Source organism: Canis lupus, chromosome 5 (genome assembly GCF_003254725.2).
Source record: "Canis lupus dingo isolate Sandy chromosome 5, ASM325472v2, whole genome shotgun sequence".
NCBI lineage: Eukaryota > Metazoa > Chordata > Mammalia > Carnivora > Canidae > Canis > Canis lupus.
In genome coordinates this window covers 68272820-68296949 of record NC_064247.1, presented here as the reverse complement: position 1 = coordinate 68296949, position 24130 = coordinate 68272820, and the positions used below count along the sequence as shown (strand labels likewise).

Below are 24130 nucleotides of genomic sequence, written 5' to 3'. Positions count from 1 at the left end.
GGAACAAAAGGCTTTTCTCTTCCATGGTCTTGGGGAAGTGAGGGTGTGAGACTTGCAGCTTGGATAGCCATCTTGTGGCCATGAGGGGAGCCTCAGGGGTGAAGCTGACACACCCAGGGAGACAGAGGGGGGATGCAGAGACTCTGAGTTGGTTTGATGCTGATGACATTGGTCAAACTCCTAGAACAAACCATACCTGACTCCATCTGGATTTTCACTTCTAAGAGCCAGTACGTCTCCTTTTGTTTGCTTGTTTTGCAAAGTCTGGGCAGGGTTTCCTGTATTTGGAAATGAAACATTCCTAACTGATTTATTTTTGTTTTTTAAGAGAGAGAGCATGAGAATGAGTGGGAGTTGGGGAGGGGCAGAGGGAGAGTGAAAGAAAGAATCCCAAGTAGGCTCTACGCCCAGCATGGAGCCCAACAAGGGGCTCGATCTCATGATGCTGAGATCATGACCTGAGCCGAAATCAAGAATCGGATGCTTAACCAACTGAGCCACCCAGAAGCCCCTCCAAACTGATATTTATGGGCATATCCTAGAAAGTGTCCAGCTGTGCCTGTTTGGACGCTGGGACAGGAGTCTTGATGAGAGGGAAATTTACCTTCATACCAAAACCCTTGGCATTTTCCTGGGTACACTCTCTCCCAGAGAACTGGAGTACATACAGCCTTCAACTCCAATTGCCTGTGGGCTTGACCTACACCCTGGATGGGCTGCCTTCCCTTCTCCAGCTCAGTTCTCTCTCTCCAGCCAGTGCTTGTCAGGATCATGTCCCAAATAAACCACCTGCGTGTAAATCCTTGAATCAGAGTTTGCTTCTGGGGGAGCCCAGAGATCTGAAAGAACGAAGATAGACCTCCCCAGAAGCCTGTCTGCATTAGGCGCCCACCTGCCCCCACGTCACTGGTGTCATCACACCGCCCTCTTCCTTCCTAGGACTTACCACAAGCCATGCTTGTCCTGTTTATGTCCTTCTGGACTTACCTGTGGCCTGACTTCCTACCTCCCCACCTCCCCTCCACTCAGGACCACAGCAGCATCTGTTGTGCTAACTACCATCTCCGTTGTGCTAGAACAACATCTGGCACATGGCAGACACATTGGAGATACTGCTCCAGAACCCGACGATCGTCCCTCCCTGAATGGTCTTGCTGCGGCCCAGGGGTGGTGACCCCCTGACCCCGACCACCCCTCACCTGGTGGCCCCATGACTAGACCTGCCCCAATACAGCAGAGAAGCCACAGCGTCACTTTTTAACATTGTTTAATGTTTCTCTCGGAGTCGCAGGGTGCGCGGGAGCCCTGAAGCTTAGGAAGGCGCCAGGTGACACTGCTGAGCTCCTCAGGGGATCTTAGTTTAAGCTGGTCATTGGCCAAGTACATGGAAGCCTTTGAACTGCGAGATTGGCTAATTTTAGCACGGGGCGCCCAAATTCATCCCGTTCCCAGTCGCCCTTGGTTTTGTCCCGCTTAGAGCAAAGGTGAGTTATGAAAGTCACGCCACGTTTTTCACGTGTTGTTTGGAGCAGGGCTGTGAGCACAGCCTCAGCCAGGGCCCCTTGGATGACCAGGGAGCCACAGGGCTCTCGGGGACAGCCCTTTGTTCTATTTTTAACCAACATCATGTTCCTGGAGGTGCCCCTTCGGTTAGACATCAAATGCCGGATAGAGCAGGTGCCGGCCGAGGATCAGAGCCGAGGGCACCAGCCTGGCAGGCCCGGCTTTGCCAATTCGGGCTGTGTGGTTTGCCCCATTACATCCCCTCCCTCAGCCCTCACATCCACACGTGTAAAATGGGCAGATTCTTTCGCTCTAAGAATCTGTGGGCCCGGCTGCTCCCCAACTGGCAGGTCAGGGAAGGGCACCACCGGGTCCCCTCCTGGTCACAGGTGAAGAGAGAAGTCCTGCTCTGAGCCTCAGGGACTAGTTCATCTGCAGGGAGGACACTCTCTCCTCCTCCCAGGCGTGGCCTATGCACACCTGGCCTTCTGGCACATCCTACCTGGCCTGCATGATCACAGTCAATTAATTCTGTTTTTCTTTGAATGCCTTTGGGCCCAGCCAGCTCTCCCTGGCTCCCTTTCCCTTTCTTACTTTCCACCCCATGCCAGCACTTCCTGGGGTCACCTCCCAGACAAAGGGTTTGCACATCCTCAATGAGGGGCACGGTGCCCTTGGATGTGACACCCTGAGAGGGACACCAGCACATGGATGCCGAGGCTGGCTGGGGGTGCAGAGCCTCAGTCTGGGCATGCAGAGATACGGGACAGACACAAAATGAGGCACATTCTATTAGAAAGGAAGGGCTATATTCATCCCAGACTTCGGCATCAGAAATTCCACAGAAGGCTGTGGGAACAGTCCAGATTACAGGAAGCTAAAGAGATAGACCGCATAAATGCCTTCTCCAGTCAATGCTGGACCTGTCCTGCTGAGGGAAAAGCTGTAAAGGATATTATTTTGTCAACTGACAAAATTGGAACAGACAATAGGTTAGATTAAAATATTGTGCCAAGGTTAAATGTCCTGATGTTGGTAACTGAGAATATCCTTGTTCTTAAGAGGGAGACCCCCCCCCCCCCGCTCCCGAATATTCCAGGTCTCTTTGGCTCTCCACCTTAAAATGAAAGAGGTGATTTACTTTCGGGCTTCCCCCCCCTTTATTTTTTGGGTGAATCATGGATTCCTTTGAGAATCCAAGAAATCACTTCACATTTCACACTCTGAAATGCATGTACGTACATGCTTTGTGGCTTGTCACCTCCAGAGGCTCACTGGCCGTCTTGGAAACTCTCTGCTAAGAATTCTTGGACTGATGGTTTTCTGACAGACCTTCTAGTGCTACATTCTTAAGTTGTTTTTTTTTTTTTTTAAAGACTTATTTATTTATTTATTTGAGAGGGAGAGAGAGAGCAAGAGCGAGCGAGCACAAGCAGGGAGAGGGGGAGACAGAGAAACCTGAAGCAGACTCCCTGCAGAATGTGGAGCCCCAAGTGTGTGGGGTGGCTCCATCCCAGGACCCTGAGATCACAACCTGAGCCAAAGCCAACTGTAGGATGCTTAACGGACTGAGCCATCCAGGTGCCCCTACAATCTAAAGTTCTAAAAGCAAAGTTCTAAAAGGGCTGTGATGTAGTCAACTTGCTCTCAAATGGTCAAAAAAATTTACTATTTATATATAATAAAACGATAGTAAATGATAAAGCAAAGCAAATGGCAAAACATGCTTTAAAAAAAGAGGTGTATTCAGGTATTGCATGTACGTACTGATTTTGTTCTTGCAAATTTTTTGTTTGATGTTTCCCAAATAAAATGTTAAAGAATCAGTTGCCTAGTGACTAGTAATCACTCAGGAAGTGCAGCCCATTATTCACGTATCAGTATGAGGAAGAGTTATCAGCGTCCAGTGCCCCTGGTGAGAGGCAGGCGCTGGCAGGCACAGCTGCTTAGCCAGGCACCTGCAGGCCTCAGGTTGGGGGCCAGGAGCCCAGGTGGGTGGGTAGGAACGAGGTGGGCAGCTGGTGGACAGAGATCTCAGTGACTTTCTATTCAAACTTGAACTACTTGATGATTTTTGCTAAGGGAGTAGTTCTGTGGACAGTCAGGGACTATGGTTTGTTTATTTTACCTTTCTCCTGGCATCTTACCTGGCCCTCCGTGGCATAGATTGTTGCAGTGAAAGTTGCTACCCAGAATCACATTCTGTCCAAGCCTGGAGGGACTTTCCTAACCACCTGGTCCAACCTCTCCATGGGATCAGTGAGAAAAGGAAGGGCCAGTGGAATCAGTCACCATATCCACTGTGATATGACAAAGGAAGGGTGACAGCTTGTGCCGGAGGTACCCCAACACAACCCTGCTTACTCTACTCAGGGTAGCACGGCAAAATTATATTCTTGTTGTACTCTTGTCTTGAATATTTTCTTTGAGGGCTTGGGCCCCCTTCAGAAGAGCCTAAGTGCTAAAGCATGGTACACGAGAAAGAGTATTCTGCTGGAAACCAGGATGCTTGGATTTAATGAAGTAAACTGGCTGTGTGGCCTTGGGCAGGTGGCTCTCCCTCTCTGAGCCTTGGTCCCTTCACCTTAAAATATGAGACTTGATTTACTTAGTAATTTCTTATCCTTTCATAGGGGCCATGGATTCCTTTGAGGATCTGATAAAAATTGTTGGACTGGTTTCTGAAACTATGCACTTTGAGATTCACATAATCTCCAGAGGTTCACAGACCCCCTCATGGAAGCTCCCTGCTTACATAGTATTCTGATGAGCTGTCCAGTTACCAATTTCTCAAGTCCTATAAGCCTTCAAAATAGAGTCAGTGGGTGGAGCCCCCACTGGCACCAGGTTGAAGAATTAACCTATCCATCCCCAAGTCACTTCTTGGGCTCGACTCTGGTTAGAGACCAACATTTTAAAGTTATCCCGATGGTAGCCACACTTGGGGTGCGCACAGCATAATGTATAGACTTGTTCAATCACTGTGTTGTACACCTGCAACTAATGTAACATTGTGTGTCAACTGCACTTCAATGAAAATAATAATAATAACAATAATAATAATAATAAAATGATCTGTGGGAGCTACGTCTATGACACAACATAAAATTGCTTGAAGTAAAGGGCCAGCTACCCTTTGCCTTTGGCTGGAAAATTTCAACCTTTGGCCGCACTCATGCCCATTGACCTCAGAGAAAACAAGCCCTTAAGGGACTGGCAAGACTCCTTTCAGCCAGTGGGGAGGAAGAGACCACCTAGCAACTCACTTGTCATCTCTATCCCATCCAATCAGCATGAAGGGAAGCTGGCTAGACAAATTCTACTTAGACCAGTCCCTGGGGCTATTACTGGGGAGAAAAAAATAGAGCGTTTAATTAAACCCCACATGTGAGCAATCAATTCTAATTTTCCACTTCTAATTTGGTAGAATTTCCACCGGGCATGTATTAAGATGCTGTAGGATCTTGTAAGGTTGGGGATGGGCTTACCTAGGTTTCTTTTAGTCCTGGCACCCTTTTGCTCAGATGGCTGGAATATGAACCAGAAAAGAATGGAGCTGCCTAGGTGGAAGCCATCACAGGATGGGCAGAACTGCAGTGAGGAATTATTGCACCAGGCACACATGCAGCACAGAAAAAAAGGCCTCCCAGGAGAAGAGGGAGGGCCGGGTGTGGGGTCCGATGTGGCTCCCAGGCCTTCTACGGGCTGTCGAGGATTCTTCCTTGGTTCTGGAGGTGAGCTCCCCACCTCAATTCAAGGGGACCTGGCTAGAGGTGGGAGGGTGTCTAGAAATTCTTCATCCTTTTCAAAATCATTCTTTTCAAATGTTTTACCTTGGGATGCAGAGCTCTCTGTGCACAAAGCAACCCCGAGGGTCTTGCCAGAGCCCCTGTCAGAAAAATCACAGATCTGGCCAAAGCCCCACATATGGCAGAGGGAAAGGAGTTACAGTCACAGAGAGTGAAAATCAGGGCCTGAGTGAGCATTCAGGTCACAAGCACCCAAAGCTCATGAGACTATGCTATTCACTTCCTGGGGCAGATGGCATGGGGTAGGGATTTTACAGAGGGGCTTTCCTTGTGTGTGACCACCGTGCCACTCTGCAAAGAACTTCCTTGGTGAAATGTCAGTGTGGGAAGGACTGGGGTCGACCTGTAGATTTGGAGGGTCTGGAGGGATGGAGGCATCTACCCTCTCAGCTGGGAGGGTTCCCAGAAGGGAATGAGGGCTACCCTCGAGATGAGGCTAGCTTGCAGCCAGATGCTTGTACAGGATGCTGCCCTGGGCCAGAGCTGGTGTGGTGCCTGGTGTTGCAGTCAGAGGAAGGCAGGTGACTGGCACATGGTGGGCCTGCACTAAATGCCAGCAGAATGAATGAAGAGCAGGCAAGCTGTCTCCGATGATGAAACACTGGCGTGCTTACACACAGATGACATTGGATCCACCCATCCCTGACAACCTCACCACCACCATTCCATGTGGTGCATGTCCCAGTGCGCCTTCTGCAGTGGGTTTCCAGCCAACTGTAATGTGCACAGCTGTGTCATTCAAGGAAGGTGCCATCGAGGCCTCCCCCAGAAAATAAGTGACACCAGGACTTGGCACTCCTCATACAACTAATAATTAGAGGAAGGAGGTCCTCAGAACCTGTCTGAGCCACTTGGTCATTCTCTGCCCCACGAAGGTCTCCCTGCACGCTGCCTAACCGTCTTCATCCACACCTGCTGTGTAGCCACATCACTGCTTCCTCCAGCATCTACCAGAAAGCCCAGATCCTCTGCTCAGCCCTCACAGCCTACCACCTTCCCATTCCCACCCCCTCCCAACTTTAGCTCCCAGAACATTCCTCCTCATTCAACCCCTCCTGGGTCTGGGTGAAGCCCTCTGTGAGCTGGTGGCTCAGGATTCATGGTTCTGGCCTCAGCACACACTGCTTTTAGCTTGAACAACTTGATCCTGCCTCTGCTTCCTCCACTGGATGCAAAGGGCTGAATCTGTTCGTGAATGAATACCTAAATTGACAAACATACTTAAATAAAAGCGGAGGAATTTACACTGGTCGTGCATGGCGGCAAGGGGCAGATTCTAAGGCTGCTCACATTTCTGCACTGAAGCTATACTGCATCTGCGGTGGCTGGCTGAGCTGAGGGTGGAAAGCCGAGGTCTCTTCAGGGCTGGAGGAACCAGCAGCAGGAATGGTTCTCTCCAGGGACAATGCAGTGCCCTGCAAGAGTTAGCCTCTGTCAGGGCCAAGAGCTGGATAATTGGAGAATGTCCCAATAAGAGTCCAGTTGGCCAAGGAGGGCCTGCTGTGCTGGCAAGTGGCATGCCTGCCCAGGTTCCAGGCACATCAGGAGGAATGGCAGGCCACCAGCTCCCAATATGGGGTTTAGCACTGAGGCCAGTTCTGCCTTCTTGGCTAAAAGCTTCCAGAGCCGGGGAGGAGGCAGCAGCATTCGGGAAATGCCACTGGCGATGGTGAGTGGGGAGAGGACATATTGATCTCTGCTGGAACCTGCGATAGGGCTGGGTGGCGATATCTGATCAGAGGGGTTTGCAGTAACTGACCCCTCTGGTTCCTGTTGGTAGGGTGAGCCTGGAAAGAGAGCCTCAGGGGGAGGAATGGAGTTCTGTAGGGTCAGTTCTGTGCATCCAGAACCCAGCCTGGGGCATGGAAGACTGCAGGGGAGGAAGAGGAGTGGAGGATGGCTGACCTAACAGAAAGAGCCAATGTGCTCAGCAAGGTGCAGAGAGGGGGGAAAAGGCAGGGAGCATCCATAATGATAGCCAGAATTGCCATGGCCGGTGGGGTCAAGAATCACAACAAGCAAACAGCTGTGGCCTTGAGCCCCTCCCAGCTTTGGGAGAGACCCTGGAGCTCTAGAAACATCCTACCAGACGGTCTACACCTGGTGTTCTCTAGCTGGGTCAGCTGAGGGCGCTGAGTTGCAGTCCTGCCCTTTTCATGGAGGGTTTTGAGTTAAATGTAGTTAGTGGGCAAGGAGGGGCCCTCTGGGACCAGGTCGTCGACGTCACCCAGGAGTTCGTGTTCACTGGCCGTGGCGGCGTGCTGCAGGTGGCGAAGGCGCGCCTGGAGCTGCTCCTGCTCCTTCTTGAGCTCCAGGTAGGAGTGCGAGAAGGTGTGGAAGATGGATGTGGCTGGGAAGGCCATGATGAGGATCCCACTCAGGATGCTGCTGAGGGCCACCATCTGGCCCGGCACGCTGCGCGGGACCATGTCTCCGTAGCCCACCGTGGTCATGGAGATGACGGCCCACCAGTAGGAGGCCGGGATGCTGGTGAACTCCAGGACCCGCCCGGACTCGTTCTCGGCCACGTAGACCAGAGGGGAGAAGAGGGTGACGGCCACGCAGAGGAAGAGGAGGAGCAGGCCAAACTCGCGCGTGCAGCGGCGCACGGTGAGGCCCAGGCTCTGCAGCCCCAGCGAGTGGCGGGCCAGGCGCATCACGTAGAGGATGCGCAGCGCCCGCAGCACCCGCAGCGCCAGCCCCACCTTCTCCAGGTACGAGCCCCCGCCCGGCCTCTCGCCATCCTCCCGGGGCTCGCCTGACACCGCCAGGGACACGTAGTACGGGGAGATGGCCAGGATGTCGATGATGTTCAGGGGGCCTTGGAAAAACTCACACTTGTTCTGGGCCTGGACAAACCGCAGACAGAACTCCAGGGAAAACCAGGCCACGCAGACCGTCTCCACGATGAAAATATAGTAGCACTTCTGAGAGCACTCACCCTGGGGAGGCGATAAAATGCAGGATGAGAGTGGTGGGCGGCAGCGCTGGGAAGGGAGGAAGAAACCATGCCGAGAAGTGACTCCTTGTATCTGTAGTGACATCGACATCAGTATCAATACCATATATATCTATAGGTTCTATATAGATTCTATTTATACCATATAGTTTTTCTCTGTTTGTATATTACCTATCATCTCTCGATCTCAATTGAGCTCCGTGTGCTGTAGACTCTCAAAATCCCCTTTTTAGATAGCTCTCGAGTTGTGGCCGGGCACGTGGCCAGTCAGCTAGATCGGGGACCACCCTTTCCAGCCTCCCTTGCAGCAAAGTGTGGCCAAATAACAAAGAACCCACTCATGAAATGTGAACAGAAGTGATGTGTGCCACCTCCCATCCCAGGACTTAGGATGTTGGTGTGAGTTCCTACATACTTTTTCATTGTCAGCTGGGGCAACCCACATGGCCCTGCAACCCAGCCTAGAACCTACAGATTGGACCAATGCCCCAGGAGAGGATGGAGTGGGAAGTGGGATGGAGTGGAAACAATCTTGAGTCTCCAACTGAGAGCTGCTCACTCACCTCATCCCTCTTTGCAAGAGAAATCAGTATCTTTTTTTTTTTTAATTTTATTTTCGGGAGGGGAGGGGCAGACGGAGTAGGAGAGAGAATCTCAAGCTGACTCCACACCGAGTGCAGAGCCAGATACGGGGCTCCGTCTCATAACCCTGAGGTCGTGATCTGAGCCGAAATCAAGAGTTGGGGCCCCAATATCTATTTTGTTTTCTTGTCATTTTTTTAAAGATTTTATTTATTTATTTACAACAGACACAGAGAGAGAGGCAGTAAGAGACATAGGTAGAGGGAGAAGCAGGCTCCCTGCATGGAGCCCGATGCAGAACTCAATCCCAGGACCCCAGGATCACGACCTGAGCCAAAGGCAGATGCTTAACTACTGAGCCATCCAGGTGCCCACCACCCAATATCTATTTTGTTTAAAGCCATTCTATCTTGGGGCCTCTTTGTTATAGCAACCAACCTTCACCTTCACTAATCTAAGCCCCTTTTGTGTTCCATGCATTGTTCTAGTGTTGTCACTTCTGCTACATGTGATGTCATGAGCAGGCAATGTGACCCCATTTTATGCCGAGGATATGGTTCCAAGCAGTGAAATGACTTGCCTGAGCTCACGTACATAGTAGATGATCTCTCAGCCACTGCATGGTATTTTGTAACTTCCTTACCTACCATTCTTCATTCATTCATCCAACAAAAATGCATGGAGGGCTCATCTGTACTAGGCTCCGAGGCTCCGGGGGTAAAGTAGTAGAGAAGCAGATGTCAATTCTGGGAGATTGGAGCCTGGTGGGGCAGAGAGAGCTCCTGTGTCCCCGGTACAGCCCTGTGATGGATGATTGCAACTATTCACACAGGGTCTGTTGCCCTCTGGAGATTGCAGCTAGGTGGGGGCTACTGTGGATTCACTGTTGCATCATTCATGCTCCCTGCCTGGCTCCTGGCTCCCAATAGAGAGTTCCATTGGCCCCTGTGCCACTTAAAGCATGGCCCTCGGACCAAAAGCATCAGCTTCCCTGGAGAGCTTGTAAGAAACACAGAATCGTGGGCCTCACCCCAGCCCTAAGGAATCAAAACCTGCATCTTAACAATCTCTCAAGTGATTCATGCGCACATCGAAGTTCAAGGAGCTCTGGTCTGGCACAGTGGTTCTGAGCCTTGGCTGTACATTAGAATCATCTGGGGGCTTTGAAACCCCTTGATGTCCTGGTTAGGACCTCAGAATCTTAATTTAGTTGATTGAGGTTTGAATCTGCGCCGTAGAACTTTCCAGAAGTAATATATGTGTGTGTATATATATATATATGTATATGTATATATATGTGTGTATATATATATATACACACACACACACACATATATATATATATATATATATATATATATATATATATATATGATGGATGAGTGAATGAATGACCAAAGCTAGTTGCCTGAGTGGAAAGTAAGATGTTGACAACTTCAGTTTTCTTTGGATTAAAAACCTCTGAAGTGGAAAAAGAATTTAGTTCCACTGCCTGCGCCCACAGGAATACGGAATTGAAACGAAATGCTCTTTTTATGTCTAGAGGCTGGAGGAAGAGAGAAAATGGGGTGGTCTGTCTCCATCTCAATGTGCCTGTCTGTGTCTGTGACTCAGGTTCAAATCCCACACTTCCACTGACTGCAGATCCATTGTCTTCTCTGGACTTGTGGTTCTCTACACTGGGAGAAGTGTGGTGAATGGAAATGGGCACACAGAAGTGAGCAGGCTGTTGCACCTGCAGGCACACGATATACTGTGGCTATGTGTGCGAGATGATGCACAGGTTACAGATGATGCACTGTATCTCTCACTGTATCTACCACGGTAGCCATCCTTGTGAGATGATCCACTGGTTATGGGCACAGCCGGCCTGGTCAGTACAAGGGCAACAGTACCCTTCTCCTTTCCCTGGATTTTACAGGAAGGGGAAGAACTTCTCAAACATACAAGAGGTCTTTGCCCTGACCATCTAGGGTTTGCTTCAGAATTTGGGAGTGTGGGATGTCTGGATGGCTCAGCGGTTGAGCTTCTGCCTTCAGCTCAGGGCATGATCCCGAGGTCTGGGGATCGAGTCCCACATTGAGCTCCCTGCGAGGAGCCTGCTTCTCCCTCTGCCAGTGTCTCTGCCTCTCTCTCTATAATATCTCTCATGAATAAATAAATACAATAAAAAAAAAAAAGAATCCTGGAGTGCCACAAGTTTTGGGCCCTGACTCCCTAGTCTTGCTGCAGACTTGCTGTGTGACCTTGTAGTGGTCCCTGCCTCTCTCTGTGCTTCAGTTTCCAGTGAAGAGGTTGGAACAGTATTTCTCAAAGTGGATTTAGCACACCCTGCATCAGAATCACCCAGAGTGCTTGTTACATATGCAGATTCTTGGGCTCTCACCACAAAATCAAACCCTGGAGTGGGGCCCATGAATCTGCATTTTGGCAAGCCCTGCAGTTGACTCAATGGCATCTGGGAGTTTTTCAGACTCTGGGCCAGATTGCCCCTACAAGGCCACTGTTGTAACATTCTGGAAGTTTTCTCCTTGGCTTCAGGACTTCTGGTAGCCTGGGAAGAACCTTTCCAGACCATTGACTCAATAGCTCAAGAAGGTGACTCCTGAGAGGTGCACAGGCTCTGCGGGTGCTCCTCTGCCTCTGTGTGGGCATTTGGCTATTCAAGGCATGCACTACCCACCTCCCTCTGGCCTGGCCTGCCGGCCACCTCCCTGCACTGCAGCAAGCCCTCTGCTGCATCACCACCCTGTGCTGCTACTCTGCTCAAATCCTGAAACCACCCTCCCAGCACCAGTCCTCTGAGAAATGTCCCCTTTGAGGTGGGGATTTATGGGGTCTGAGCCAAGAAAATGATTCCTAGGCCAGCCACGTTTGGAGAAAAATAGGAGGGAAATCAAAAACTTTCTTTTTCTCTGAGGAAGCTTTTGGTTGTATTTTGTAAGTAGGGTGAACAACTAGTCCTGATTTGTCCACATCTTTCCTGCTCTGAGCACAGAAAGTGCCAGGTCACCAGAGCCCCATGGTCCTGGGCAAACCAAGATGGATGTCACCTCCCTGAGGGGCCTCGCCACCGGTGGATAGAGGTCTGCTCTGATTGCTCCATGCAGCCAAGAGTGCGAGTCAGGTCTATGAAGACCAGAGGGTGAGCGATGCCACGCCGTGGGTGCTCTCACATGCAGAGGAGGATGCACTCTTCCATCTATGTGACATTCAAGACAGTGGACAAAATCACCCAAACAGCGGCCACCTCTGTGTGGGGTAGGGATGGGCTCTGAGGGAACACGAGAGAGCTTTCCAGGCGAACAGGAATTTCCTATGTTAAACAGAAGGTGCGGGTGATGCGGGCATACGCAGTTGTTCAGTTGTACAGCTAAGATCTATCCCTTTCACTGAGTGTACATTTTACAAATAAAACTGAAGTGAATGGCAGTAATAATAAGTGATTGGGGTGGGGGAGGGAGTGGAGCAGGAAAGAACAAGAGTGACTCATGGTGGAAACTGAGTCATGGATCCTTGGGGGTTCAACATCATTCTGTTTACTTCATAAATGTGTCTCATTTTTGACCATGAAAAGTTAGAAAACCAATCAAGGTCAGAAATCAAAACCGAGAGACACCTGGGTGGCTCTGGTTGAGCATCTGCCTTCAGCTCAGGACATGATCCCGGGGTCCCGGGATCAAGTCCCACGTTGGGCTCCCTGCAGGGTGGCTTCTTCTCCCTCTGCCTATGTCTTTGCCTCTCTCTGTGTGTCTCTCATGAATAAATAAATAAAATCTTAAAAAAAAAGAAATCAAAACCTCAATCAGATGCCACCACACTCACTAGGAAGGCTGGGAGCATAAGGACCAAGTATTAAGTGTGGGTGAGTCTGTGCAGAAGCTGGAATGCCAAGCATTCGGGTGAGAATCTAAATGGTGCAGCAGCTGCGGGACAGGGGGTGGTGGCTCCTCAGAAATTGAACACACGTCCATTAAGCTCCAGACCTTTGGTTTCAGCTCAGGTCATGATCTCAGCACAGTCTGCTATGACTCTCCCTCTCCCTCTGCTCCTCTCCTGCTCTCTCTCTCAAAAATAAATACATGTTTAAAGAAAAAAAAAAAAACGATAAACACGTTTGCTGTATGACTTGGCAATTCTACACTTGGATATTTCTTCAACACCAGAAGGAATTGAAAACATCCTTCTACCCAAAAACTTGTCCACACGTGTCCACAGCTGCTTTATCCACAGCAGCCAAAAGCAGAATCAAACACAAATACCCATCAGCTAATGAATGGATAACCAACCTGTGCTGTATCCACACAGTGGAATATTATTCAGCCCTAAAAAGGAAGCTCTGATACCTGCTACAGCGTGGATGAATAGCCCTTGGCTCAGTGAAGAGAGCCACATGCAAAAGAAAACCACGTTTACAGAAAATGTCCAGAAAAGGCAGAAGTATGCTGATGATTGCCGGGGGCCAAGGGGGCTCGGGAGAATGGGGAACACTGGGACAGGGGCGCAGGGTTTCTTTGTGGGAGGATGAAAATGTTCTGGGACAGAAGAGATGATCCCCTAAGTATACCCTAAAAACCCCTGATGTGTGCACTCTACAAGGGGACCTAGTAGGATACGGATTATGTCTTAATAAAAAAGAAGCCAGGGCCCGAGCCTGAGCTAGGCAGGTCGGTGGGTGAGGCACTGAGGGGCCCCACGACTTTGCCCTGAGCCTTTAGGCTTAGGAACAGCCCTGGGGTCAGAGGACAGGCAGGGCTCTGCAAGGGCAGACCACTGTCGCTGGGGGCCCATATGGACAGTCTGCCCCGCAGATGATGCAGGTGCAGGAAGGGCCAGTTCCAGAAACACCATCTGGGAGGGACTCGGGGCCAGAGTCTTGACCTTGGAGCTTTCCTCACACCCTGGGGCCATGGAAGTAGGCCCGAATCAGCCACTTGCCACCCCCTGGTAGCTCAGCGCTTGTCCCTATCTGCTTAGCAGCTCAGGTCTTCTCCTTTCTGCCTGCAAATTCCTCTATCCATGCCCCGGCCTGTGGTCCAGAGTGGCTTCCTCGCCCTGCTGACTCATTCCTCGGCCCGGCTCACCCCTTCCCTGGGAGCCAGTTCTCTCTATCCTCTCTCCCCCCGGGGTCATGCTCCTTTCTGCCCCTCTCTTTCCTGCACCCCAGCTCTAGAATACAGGGGCTCTGGGAGCATGGGCCAGAGGGCAGATGGGGGTCGGGGTCAGGCATGGAGCCAGGGGCGTGTGATGAAGCAGGAAGAGCAGGTGAGCCACAGTGAAGCAGGAGGAGTAGGTCCTGTCCAGGGAGTGGGGAACGCTGCCCATATAGGGCAGATGATATAGGGAGACGAAGCTGGAGGGGGAAGAAGAAAACCCAAAACCGAAAAGCCAGATTAAGAAGAATCCCCTGGAGCAATCACCAAATGTCACCAAACACGGGGAAGCTACTGAGAGCGAGGCAGTTCTTTATGGAGCTGATTCATGATCTGAGAAAGTGGCAGGGGAGGGTGAGCTGGCTCCAGCATGAGGCTTTCCGTGAAAGGGAAGGCGGTGGAAATGGCACCCCACGGGGTGACTTCGGTGACCCACCCAAGAAAGGGCATCGTTCCAGCGAGGGGCCCCTATAGTTCCACCTGGTGTTTAAAAAAATCTGTCTGCGTCCTCCTTTCCCCGGCCCTTAGCAAGATGTTGGAAGCACAGGCAGGAGGGAGAGCGCTTTGCGCCGCTGGGATCAGCGCGCATCTCCCACAGCAAGGTCCCTGAACGCCCCCAGCAAACCTCCAGGGCAGGACTAGAATCTAAAGTGGAGGAGAAACGAGCGAAGGCTGAGCTGGGACTAGAGAGAGGTTTGTGCCCGTACTTGTCACCACTGGGTCTCGGGCACAGAGGAGGCCCTCGGGAAAGGTCTGCTGAACGCAGGACTGAATGGAGAATGAAACAGAGAAGACGTCTGAGCCACCCGCTGCTCACCGTGGCTGGGAGAGGCTGATGGGCCAAGCGGACGGGCAGGTGGAGGAGCCAGAGGGGTGTGAGCTGAGTCCCTAAGGGGGTGTCAACGCAGCCAGGGGTGGCTCCCTGCTGGTGGGTGCGTGACGGCTAGGACCGTTCGGTCCTCAGCACCGGCTTCTGAGTAGGTGAGGAAACAGAGGCACAGGACAGGACGGTGACTGGTCTCAGGGCGGAGCCAGGGCGCGGCAATGCTGGGATCTGAACTCTGCCGCGAGGAGCTAGAGATCCTGGCTCCTCTCCCTGGCGCGCTGGCTACTGCCTAGCTGCTGGATCCGGGTAGCAGCAGGGAGGAAGGCACCGGTCAGGAGAGGCGGAGCAGGTGCTCCATCCAGAGGGAGGGAAGTGCCCTGACCAGCCCAGCTGTCCGGCCAGGGCCGTGGCCACATGGCAAGGGGGCTGGGGATGAATGACCAGCTTGATGGTCATGACCGAGGACACAGGCAGAGGGAAGCGTGGAGCCTCGGAGACGGTGGCACTCGTCCCTGAATGATGGGATAAGCCAACTGTGGCCTGCAGCGACAGTGGAATATTACTGGGCCCTCAGAAGGATCTTCATCCTGTGCTGGCCCAGCCTGGTACAGTCTACGGCGCGGATGGGCTCTGAAAACACCACGCTGAGTGACAGAGGGGGTCACAGAAGGCCACAGGGGTGTGATTCCGTTTGCGTACAATGTCTGGAATAGAGAAATTCACGGAGGCGGAAGGCCCAGCGCTGGTTGCTGGGTGGGTGGGGAGGGATTGGGGAGTGAGTGCTAATGGGCACGGGGTTTTATTTTGGAGTAGCGGAAATGTTTTGGAATTTGATAGAGGTGGAGGCTGTACAATATTGTAAATGTACCGAATGCTACCGGGCCGTCTAGCTTTGGGTGGTTAATATTACCTTATGTGATTTTCACCTCGATTAAAAACCAGGGACCGGGATGGCCAGCATAAGTGCTCCAGGAAGGTAGGAAATGTATCTTACTGTCTCCAGCGCCTAGAAGAGCATCATTTGTAGGCACTCAATAGCTTGCTGAATGAAGGGAAGGGGGGACGTTGTGATATCCTGTCGACCAGGACCTAACGAGTGAATACTAATGGGACTGATGTTTATTAAATGCCTCTCACGCATCAGCATTGTTCCCACTGCTGTGTGCAAATCACTCTGAATCCTCATTATAATCCCATGGGGGGAGGGCCGGGAGCATCCCCATTTTACAGATGACCAAACAGGCTCATGGAGGCTAAGGGACTCCCCCGAGATCACTGAGTTCATGAGTTGTGAGGCCACGATTCAAACCCAGAGGACCTGCACTCTGAACCATCCTGCTGGACAGGGCTGTGCTTCTCAAACCCCAGCGGCCTCAGAGATGCCGAATGCTGCGGAGCTGAGCATCCAGACCAGAGGTAGAGCAGCCAAGCCGTGAAAGTCGGTGTTGTGTGACCTAAGGAGTCAGATTTCAGAACCAGCTGGTAGATGAGCTCAATCCTGGCTCACATAACTAACTGAGCTTTAGAAAAGGATAAATGAAAAAAAAAAAAAAGAAAAAGAAAAAAGAAAAGGATAAATGTTGCCCAAGCCTCAATTTACTCATCTGTAAAATGGAGGTGGTAGTAAGACCTATTTCTTGAAATGTTGTTCAAAGATTAAGTCCATTGATCCAATGCCAGCCTCATGGAGGGCACATAAATAAGCACGGTGCTTTCTCCCTTTCGGGTTGAGCTCTTCCAAGGAAAGTGGGAAAAGCTGGATGCACTTGGGAGGTGCTTAGGCACGTGGCATGGTCCTTGTTGTCTACAGGGCCTCCTCCCTCTTCTTTTGTAATTTACCAACCTTGAGTGTAGACCCAACTGCCAAGTTTACTCCATGGGAGGTCACTGGAAAAAGGCAGAAGGAAAAGCAAAAGGAAAGCTGCCTCTGCCACCCAGCACGACACCGTGTCTGATGGAGGAGGTCTGTGGGTCCCAGTCCTGGCGTGTCTGTCGACCCCTGTGGTGTTAATTCATCTGAACAGATGGATGCTGCTAGGCCCCCAGGACGATGTGGCCCCCAGGCCTCCTGGCAGGGCCTGCCCCCAGAAGCAGCTGGCCAGCTGAACATCCCTGAGGGCAAATACGAAATATCGGACAAGCTTGGTGCTAGAGAGAACATTGTCTTTTTATGTAAATGTAAAGCAGTCTTGGGAAAAAAAAAAAAAAAAAAAGACCGCCTCGCCAGCCTCCTGGTTCTTTAAATTACCATCTAAACAGGGAAACACACTTTTTTTGAGGATAGCACCTCCCAGCCTCTCTCTCCGGGGAGCAAGCACACACAGAGGTGGTTTCCACAAGGTGAAAGCGCAGATGGGGACCCGGGCCATGGGCATCACCTCCTTTTATCCCAGGAGCTCCTGAGCCCAGACTGGGGCCTGCTGGGCCTGCGGGCTTCCCAGTGACCTCTGATTTGATCTCCAGAGTCCCCAGTCAACAAAGCCTAGGTTCAAACCTTGGGTAATTTTCAGAGTATTAGGCTTTGAAAAGACCTTGTCCCTCTGCACGTTCTAAATCCTGGCTTCTGGGAAATCCCTGAGGAACAGGTTGATGGAAATCTAGGGGTCCTTCCTCAGCAGCTGAGATCAAGGGCGTCCTTCTGGGGACGGGGGACAGAGGCCACTTATTTTGTCCTAATTTTTTACTGCAGTGTCCAAGTGTAAATATTTCTGCGAACGAGCAGGCTCTTAAATCACATGATTTGGTGCTAAAGAATAAAACAATGTCTGTGTTTGGAGCTATGGTCCTCCCCCCGGGTGGGGGGGGGGTTGGGGGGAAGCTGTTTGAAAGTCAAACATTTTGGTTGGTTTGCTGTAGGACAAAACATTTATAGGTTGCACAAGATACATGTTATTCCCACACATATTTATTGAGAGCCTACCCTGTGCCAGCCAGGGTCTGGTTCTCCATTTAAGTCCTTTCTTTCTGGAAAGTTCTCCAGATTCTACTATATTGCCCTGGGATATATCTTCAAGGGAAGGGAACTTCCCTTAAATTGTCAACTGACAATTATGGGCCATCCACAGGGTTCATTCATCATATATATGTGTTCTATTTATCAGTTCCCTCCATCTGCTATAATGTAAGTTCCGTGATTAGGGTGAGGGGGAACCATGGAGGAATGTAGAGCAGGACAGGAGCAACATTTTCAATTAGGAAACAAATCCAGTTCTGAGTTTCAAGCTCTCTAATAAACTTCCCAATGAAATGTTAAGATCATATGTCATTTCTCAGACTACTTGGCCCCTGGGGAATCTCCTACAAGTTCCTGGAAAAAGAGAGCAAGAGTGGGCAGGATAACCTATTTTGCTGTTGCTTCCTGGGGCACAGTAACTTAGAAGTTAACTCATCCTTGAGTTCCCCCCATCCAGTGAGACTGACTGGGAGGCTCAGGACCCACGTAACAAGCAGGAAAACTGAGAGCCAAGAATCTTGGTTCTGTAACTCCAAGGAAAAAGCTAAAGGCCCGGTGCCTCCCTTTCTCCACCTGAATGTGGAGCTGGGATACCCACCACATTGGCTCAAGGAGGCAGGGATTGGGCCAGGGACAGTACGTGGCACAGAGTAGCCGCTCAGCAAACACGTGGTAAGTGTGTGGAGTGTGTGAACCCTCACAGCGATGGTTCTCCGTTTTGCGGAGGATGCAACCAAGGTTCAGGGGGTTGAAGCAATTTGCCTGTGGTCCGCAGAGCCGGGAGAGGCAAGCCGGGCCTGCCTGGCCCGCGAACACCATGGGGGGGCTTGTGAATACCGTGCCCACTATGGGGCAAAGCCACCTCATGACTTTTGTGGGCCCTTGGCCCTCCATGAGCCTTTTCCTCCAATATAATAATAATAATAATAATAATAATAATAAATTAATTAACATTAAAAATGATCTTTCACAACTGCATTGGTCTAAAAATGCATCCAATCCACACTAGATGATAATCTCTTTTTCTGTTGTTTTTAAAGATACTTAGACATTTTCATGGGCCCCTAAGTCCCGTGGGCACTGGGCCCAATGCCCGGTGGTCAGGGGCCACTCACCTTGTCTTCCTCGGCCCTCAGGTCGGGCATGGTGCTGACACACAGGCTGACCGCTGTGGTGGCCACGAAGAGGATGGACAGACAAGCAAAGACCTTGCCGGGGAGCCCGGAGTGCGGGTTTTCCACGGTCTCCCGCAGCCAGTGCATGAAGACCCCCCAGCGAGAGGGGTCCCCCGAGGGGCGCCTGGCCTCCTGCCGCAGGTGCAGCGTCTCCTGCTGGCGCAGCTCGGCCAGCTCCTCCAGCTTCCTGAGCAGCTCGCGCAGGCAGCATTTCTCCAGGTGGGCCTCCTCGATGCCCCAGTAGGCCAGCTCTTCCCGGAAGGACAGCACGCACGTCCCCCGCAGCAGGGCCAGCCGGCCGGCCGCCAGGAAGCTCACGATCATGCCGAACGCACTGGGGCTCCGGTCGAAGAAGAACTCCTGGTTGTCCTCGTCGTAATCATCGCAGAGCTGTGAGATCTCCTCGTGGTTGCGGCACAACCTGAGTTTGCTCAGGCGGCTCAGCGGAAAGTCGTCCAGGGTGCTCCAGGGGAGGACGTACCGCCTGCCCCCGACGTTGACCAGGATCTCCTTCTTCAGGTCCGCGGCCGGGGAGGCGTCCAGGGCGCCCACCTGGCGGGCCCTGCGGTAGTAAAGGCCCTTGGCGGGGGGCGGCTGCAGGGGGCCAGGCAGGAGCGGACTCAGGGGGCTGCAGGAGGCCCGGTGGCCATGGCCGGGAGGCAGCCCCCTGGCTCTGAAGGGCATGGGCATCGCTGGAGATGTTCTGCAAGACAATGGGGAGAAATCAGTCTCGGGCCAGGACACTGCCTCCTGTTCCCTTTGCTGCCGCTGCTTCACGGGTTTATTGGGCACCTCTTACGCACCTGGGATCTACCTGTGAACAAAAGGAGACGATGGCATCCCTTCCCGGGTCAGAGCTGTGCCACTTCCAGGCTCTGCAGTCTTGGGCATGTGGCTTAACCTCTCTGATCTCAGCTTCATTCATGCCAATGACAAGTCTGGTACCAAACTTACAAGGCACAGTTGGTAAAATAGAGCTTAAGAGTGTTTCTTGACTTCACCGCTGGGTTCTGATCCCTTAGGGACTGCCGGCCCGGGCGGATTACTCAGCCTCCGTGAGTCATCCCTACAGGCTGGGGTAGTTTGAGGACCCATCTCCCTGGGCACGGGGAGGGTTATGTGCAATAATATACATGAGGCGTTACTTCGGAACACTTCTAGAACACTTCTCAGATGCCAGGCACCAATCTACCTGCTTCCTCTATATTAACTCACCACCACCACAACACGACATAAACATTAGTATGCTCATTTCACAGATGAGGAAACTGAGGCACCGAAAGGTAAAGTAATAAGGAATGTGACAGTGCTTGGCAGAGTGTCTGCCCCGTAGGAGCAGCTCCACAATGACCTTATTTGCTTCCTCGGACTTTGCTATCAATGACAGCTGTGCTCCACGTTCTCGGAGCGCTGGCCGTAGCCCCCCTTGCCATGAATCCCTAAACCAGTGACTCCCCCTCTCTGGACCTCGGTCTTGTTATCTGCAAGGTGAAGGGGCCTCTAATGCTCTCTCCATTTCAGACTTATTTGAGGCACTTGACTAGAATAAGGGTTTTAGATGTAGCCCGTGCATTTAAAAAAAAAAAAAAATCTCCAAAACCTCTGTCATCCTCGGCACCCTGCAACCATTTCCTACACTATTCATTCTGGCCAGAGCTGTTTCCAGAGCATCTATAACCTTACATTCCAATATGCACTCCAATCAAGAGAAGAACTCGACAGCTGAATGGAAATAAAAGTTCCTCTCAATTTCAGAGCCAGTTGGATTCCGGCAGGCAGCGAAGAGTTGAATCACAGCCCGAGCATTTCACACTCGCTCACCACGCAGCGTTCTGTTACTCTGCATGCATTACTTCCTTTACAACGTATGGCCAGAGGAAGATGAGCAGCCTGCAGAGAGAAAAGACTGTTTTGAAATCTGAGGAGTCCCTCCCGAGCATTCTCATTTTCCCAGTGCAAAGCCCCAGACTCAGGGAGCTGAAGTGACTTGTCCAAGGTCACGCAGTGAATCCAAATCCAACCCTGGACTCTGTCTCCCAGCCTGGGGCTCTTTCTAGAACACTGCCCCCACCACCACTACCAAAAAAAAAAAAAAAAAAAAAAAGAAAAGAAAAGATAAAAGAAGAAGAAGAAGAAAAGAAAAAACCTGCCCTGTCTGCATTCACTGCGCAGACCCAACTTTGCCATCCACGGCCCCCCGAAACAGCAGGTGCACACAACTCCGTCCAGAGCCCAGGAAAGGGATTCATTCAAAACAGAGCTTTGGACAAGGATGGTAACAGTGTCCTGCAAACCCCCAGCCCTGCAGCAAACACTAACTTCCTCCCCTGAAGTTTAACTCACCTTCTCGTCTCAGGGAACCTTTTCCAGCTGTTTCTCTGCCGGGCGAGGGGAGCCCGTGTCTCAGTGGCCAGAGAAGAGACAGGTTCGTGGTGGAGATGAAGGAGAAGAAAAGAAAAATTCTGAACACGGCAGTTTCTGGCAGAGTTAGTTTCCAACCTCTCTTGCCTTGCCTCTTCCCGAAAGCAGAGGTACATTCATTCTGCATCTCTCTCCAGCAGCCACAGCACGGCCCCCGGGCAGTGGGCTGGGGTTTTTACAAGGACCCCGAAGCCCGTTCCCCCGTGAGAGGTGAGAGTCCAAGGGGTTCATGCTGGGAAGGCGCCAGCCAGCTGTCCTGCTTCAGCAGTGGGCTCTGCGCTCCGAGCCCCACAGGGACAGCCAGTGTGGTCCTGCAAGAGAAGCGGGGGCGGGGGGGGGATGGCTTAGAAATAATCTCTCCATCACCAGGCTGCCGGGAGCAGCAGCAGCCGCCGCGGCTCTGCCAACTGCCTGGGAGGCAAGGAGAGCTGTCCTTCCCTCCCCTCCAAGGAGGAGCATAACTCGGGAGAAGCAGAGGGCGACTTGGAGCAGAGCGCCGGGGCATCTGCAGCTACCTGTCCCCGCACCCTGGAGGCTCTGGGGGTTGCTGATGATGCGGAGGTGCTCGGGTAAAGGCTGCCGGGGGGACTCTCCTGCTTCTCACCAGCCCAGGGACAGGTTCAGCCAGAGAAGCCCGGCATCCGAGTGCCGGGTGGGAGCTCCAGAGGCTGTGTGCTGGACTAGGAGGAGGGGTGAGTGTGGAGTCACACACGCCCAGGTCCCCTGCTCCCTGGTGAATAGCCAGGTGATCTTGGGCCGGTGACTTAGTGCCTCTGAGCCTCAGTTTCCTTGTTTGTAAAACCTATGGAAATGGTTCAGAGAGGTCACATCAGAAGCCACGGAAGAGGCTTCTGCTGTGGGTTTGGCTTCCTGGTTTGGCTTCCCGGAGGAGGAGGCCCAATTCCAGGACCTGGGTCCTAGCCTCAGCTCTGCACCACCATGCTGTGTGTCCTTGGTCATTCCCTTCACCTCTCTGGGCCTTAGTTTTCTCAGTGGTCAGATGAGGACAGTCGAAGCCGTGATGGTGCAGACTGCAGAGCCATCTTCCCCTGTAGGTGCTCGATGTACATTGGCTCTTCTTAATTTTCTTAAGAGGTTCTGGGGCCCAGTCTCTTGGCTTCCGAAGGTGAGTTATTATCAGTTCCATTTTGCAGATGAGGCCGGGAGGTCCAGGCGAGAGATTTGCTCAAGGTCACCTTGCCAGTTGGAATCTGCACACACAGAGACTGAGTTCGACCTGGGGGTGGGACTCCCTGCCTCAATGTGGCAGCTCCTCTCTGACTGGTCTCCTGTAGTGAGTGTTTGAGTGTGACTCCAAAAATACCAGGACCCCACATGGCCCAGGCTTCACCCTCCGAACACTGAGGGAGACCGCAGGGCACCTGTTAGTGATGGACGTGCTCTACACCCTTCCCCTGACTCCCCAGTTCTCTCAGACTCCAGGGCTCCTCCAACACTTCTCATAAACCAGACTCCAAAATGATCTTTCCAGCTCACGCTGGATTTTCCCCCTTCTCTCTCTCTCTCCCTGTCTCCCTACCTTCCCTGTTTATTATTGATCCCACCTTAACCTCTGGCTAATTGTCCCAGCCTCTCAGTCAGTCCTCTTTGCATCTGGAGTGCGTGGGTTCAAATCAAGAATTTATTCATTAATTTGTTTTAAAGATTTATTTATTCTTTCATGAAAGACACAGAGAGAAAGGCAGAGACATAGGCAGAGGGAGAAGCAGGCTCCCCACAGGGAACCCGATGCAGAACTTGATCCCAGGACCCCGGGATCACGACCTGAGGCAAAGGCACAGTTCAACCTCTGAGCCAGGCGTCCCAAATCAATAATTTAATTAATTAATTAATTAATTAATTAATTTTTAGTGAAGGAGAGGGGGAGAGAGGAGAAAAAGAGAGAAGAGGCAGAGGGACAGGGAGAGAGAGAATCTGAATCTGTCTTCATACCCAGTGCACAGCCTGACATGGGGCTTGATTTCATGACCCTGAGATCACGACCTGAGCCAAAATCAAGAGTCAGATGCTTAACTGATGGGGCCACCCAAGTGCCCCTAAATCAAGAATTTAACACTTCCCTGCTGGGTGAACTTGAGTAAGTTTTTTACCTCTCTGTGCTTCAATTTCCTCATCTATGAAATGAAAACGATAGCCCCCACCTATTGATTTGTTGTGAGGACCGAACAAGTGAATTTTCACTTGTAAGGCTCTTATAAGAGCACCCGGTGTGAAGGAAGTCCCATTTAAATTTTTGCTGTTATTCTGAGTATTATCTTAACTTCTGCCCAAGTCGCACAAGAAAGAGTTTACAAGTTTTACAAGAGTTACAAGAGTTTACAAAGTTTTAAACGCTGTTAAGAAGTTTTTAAAAAAGAGAGACAGAAAGGGATTGCTCTAGTACAAGCCCCTCATATCTCAGAGAGGGGACGAGGGGATCATTTTCAGAGCTCTCATGGCCAGTCAGTGGCAGAGCCAGGCTGAGTTAGGACTCATGGTCCAGTGCTCTTTCCTTAGCCCCAGTGCTATCACTTTGCCCAGGCTAGAGGACCTTTGATTGGAGCCTGGTATTCAAGCCTACCAGGCCCTGCCCAGACCACTTGCAGAGTTCCTCCACGTGGCTTGGAAAGTTCCAAACATCTTTTAAGGTAATGCTACTGCCTTCCTGTTCCCGGATCCCTCCGTTTCATGTGACCAGGGAAGGTGGCCTGGCTCGGCCTCTCCAGCAGGTCTTGGTTATAGGACAGCC

General features: G+C 51.5%; 1 protein-coding gene across 1 annotated transcript; it reads right to left on the bottom strand.

The window, feature by feature from the left end:
- Positions 1–1250: 1250 nt before the first annotated feature.
- On the bottom strand, positions 1251–21970 carry KCNG4 (potassium voltage-gated channel modifier subfamily G member 4). The gene is made up of 4 exons (XM_049110629.1): positions 21304–21970; positions 20644–20850; positions 18901–19663; positions 1251–8254 (listed from the first exon to the last, which is right to left on the bottom strand). Exons 3-4 carry the CDS (start codon positions 19648–19650, stop codon positions 7484–7486), a joined length of 1521 nt encoding a protein of 506 aa, XP_048966586.1. The 5' UTR covers positions 19651–19663; positions 20644–20850; positions 21304–21970; the 3' UTR covers positions 1251–7483.
- Between the last annotated feature and the right edge of the window lie 2160 nt (positions 21971–24130).

What these genes read in the sequence shown, in the direction of transcription:
- KCNG4 (XM_049110629.1), bottom strand. Translation starts at nt 19,650, where the DNA reads ATGCCCATGCCCTTCAGAGCCAGGGGGCTGCCTCCCGGCCATGGCCAC. An exon ending in TGAGGGCCGAGGAAGACAAG is followed by an intron (nt 8,255 to 18,900) that starts GTGAGTGGCCCC and finishes TCGCCTCCCCAG; the next exon opens with GGTGAGTGCTCTCAGAAGTG.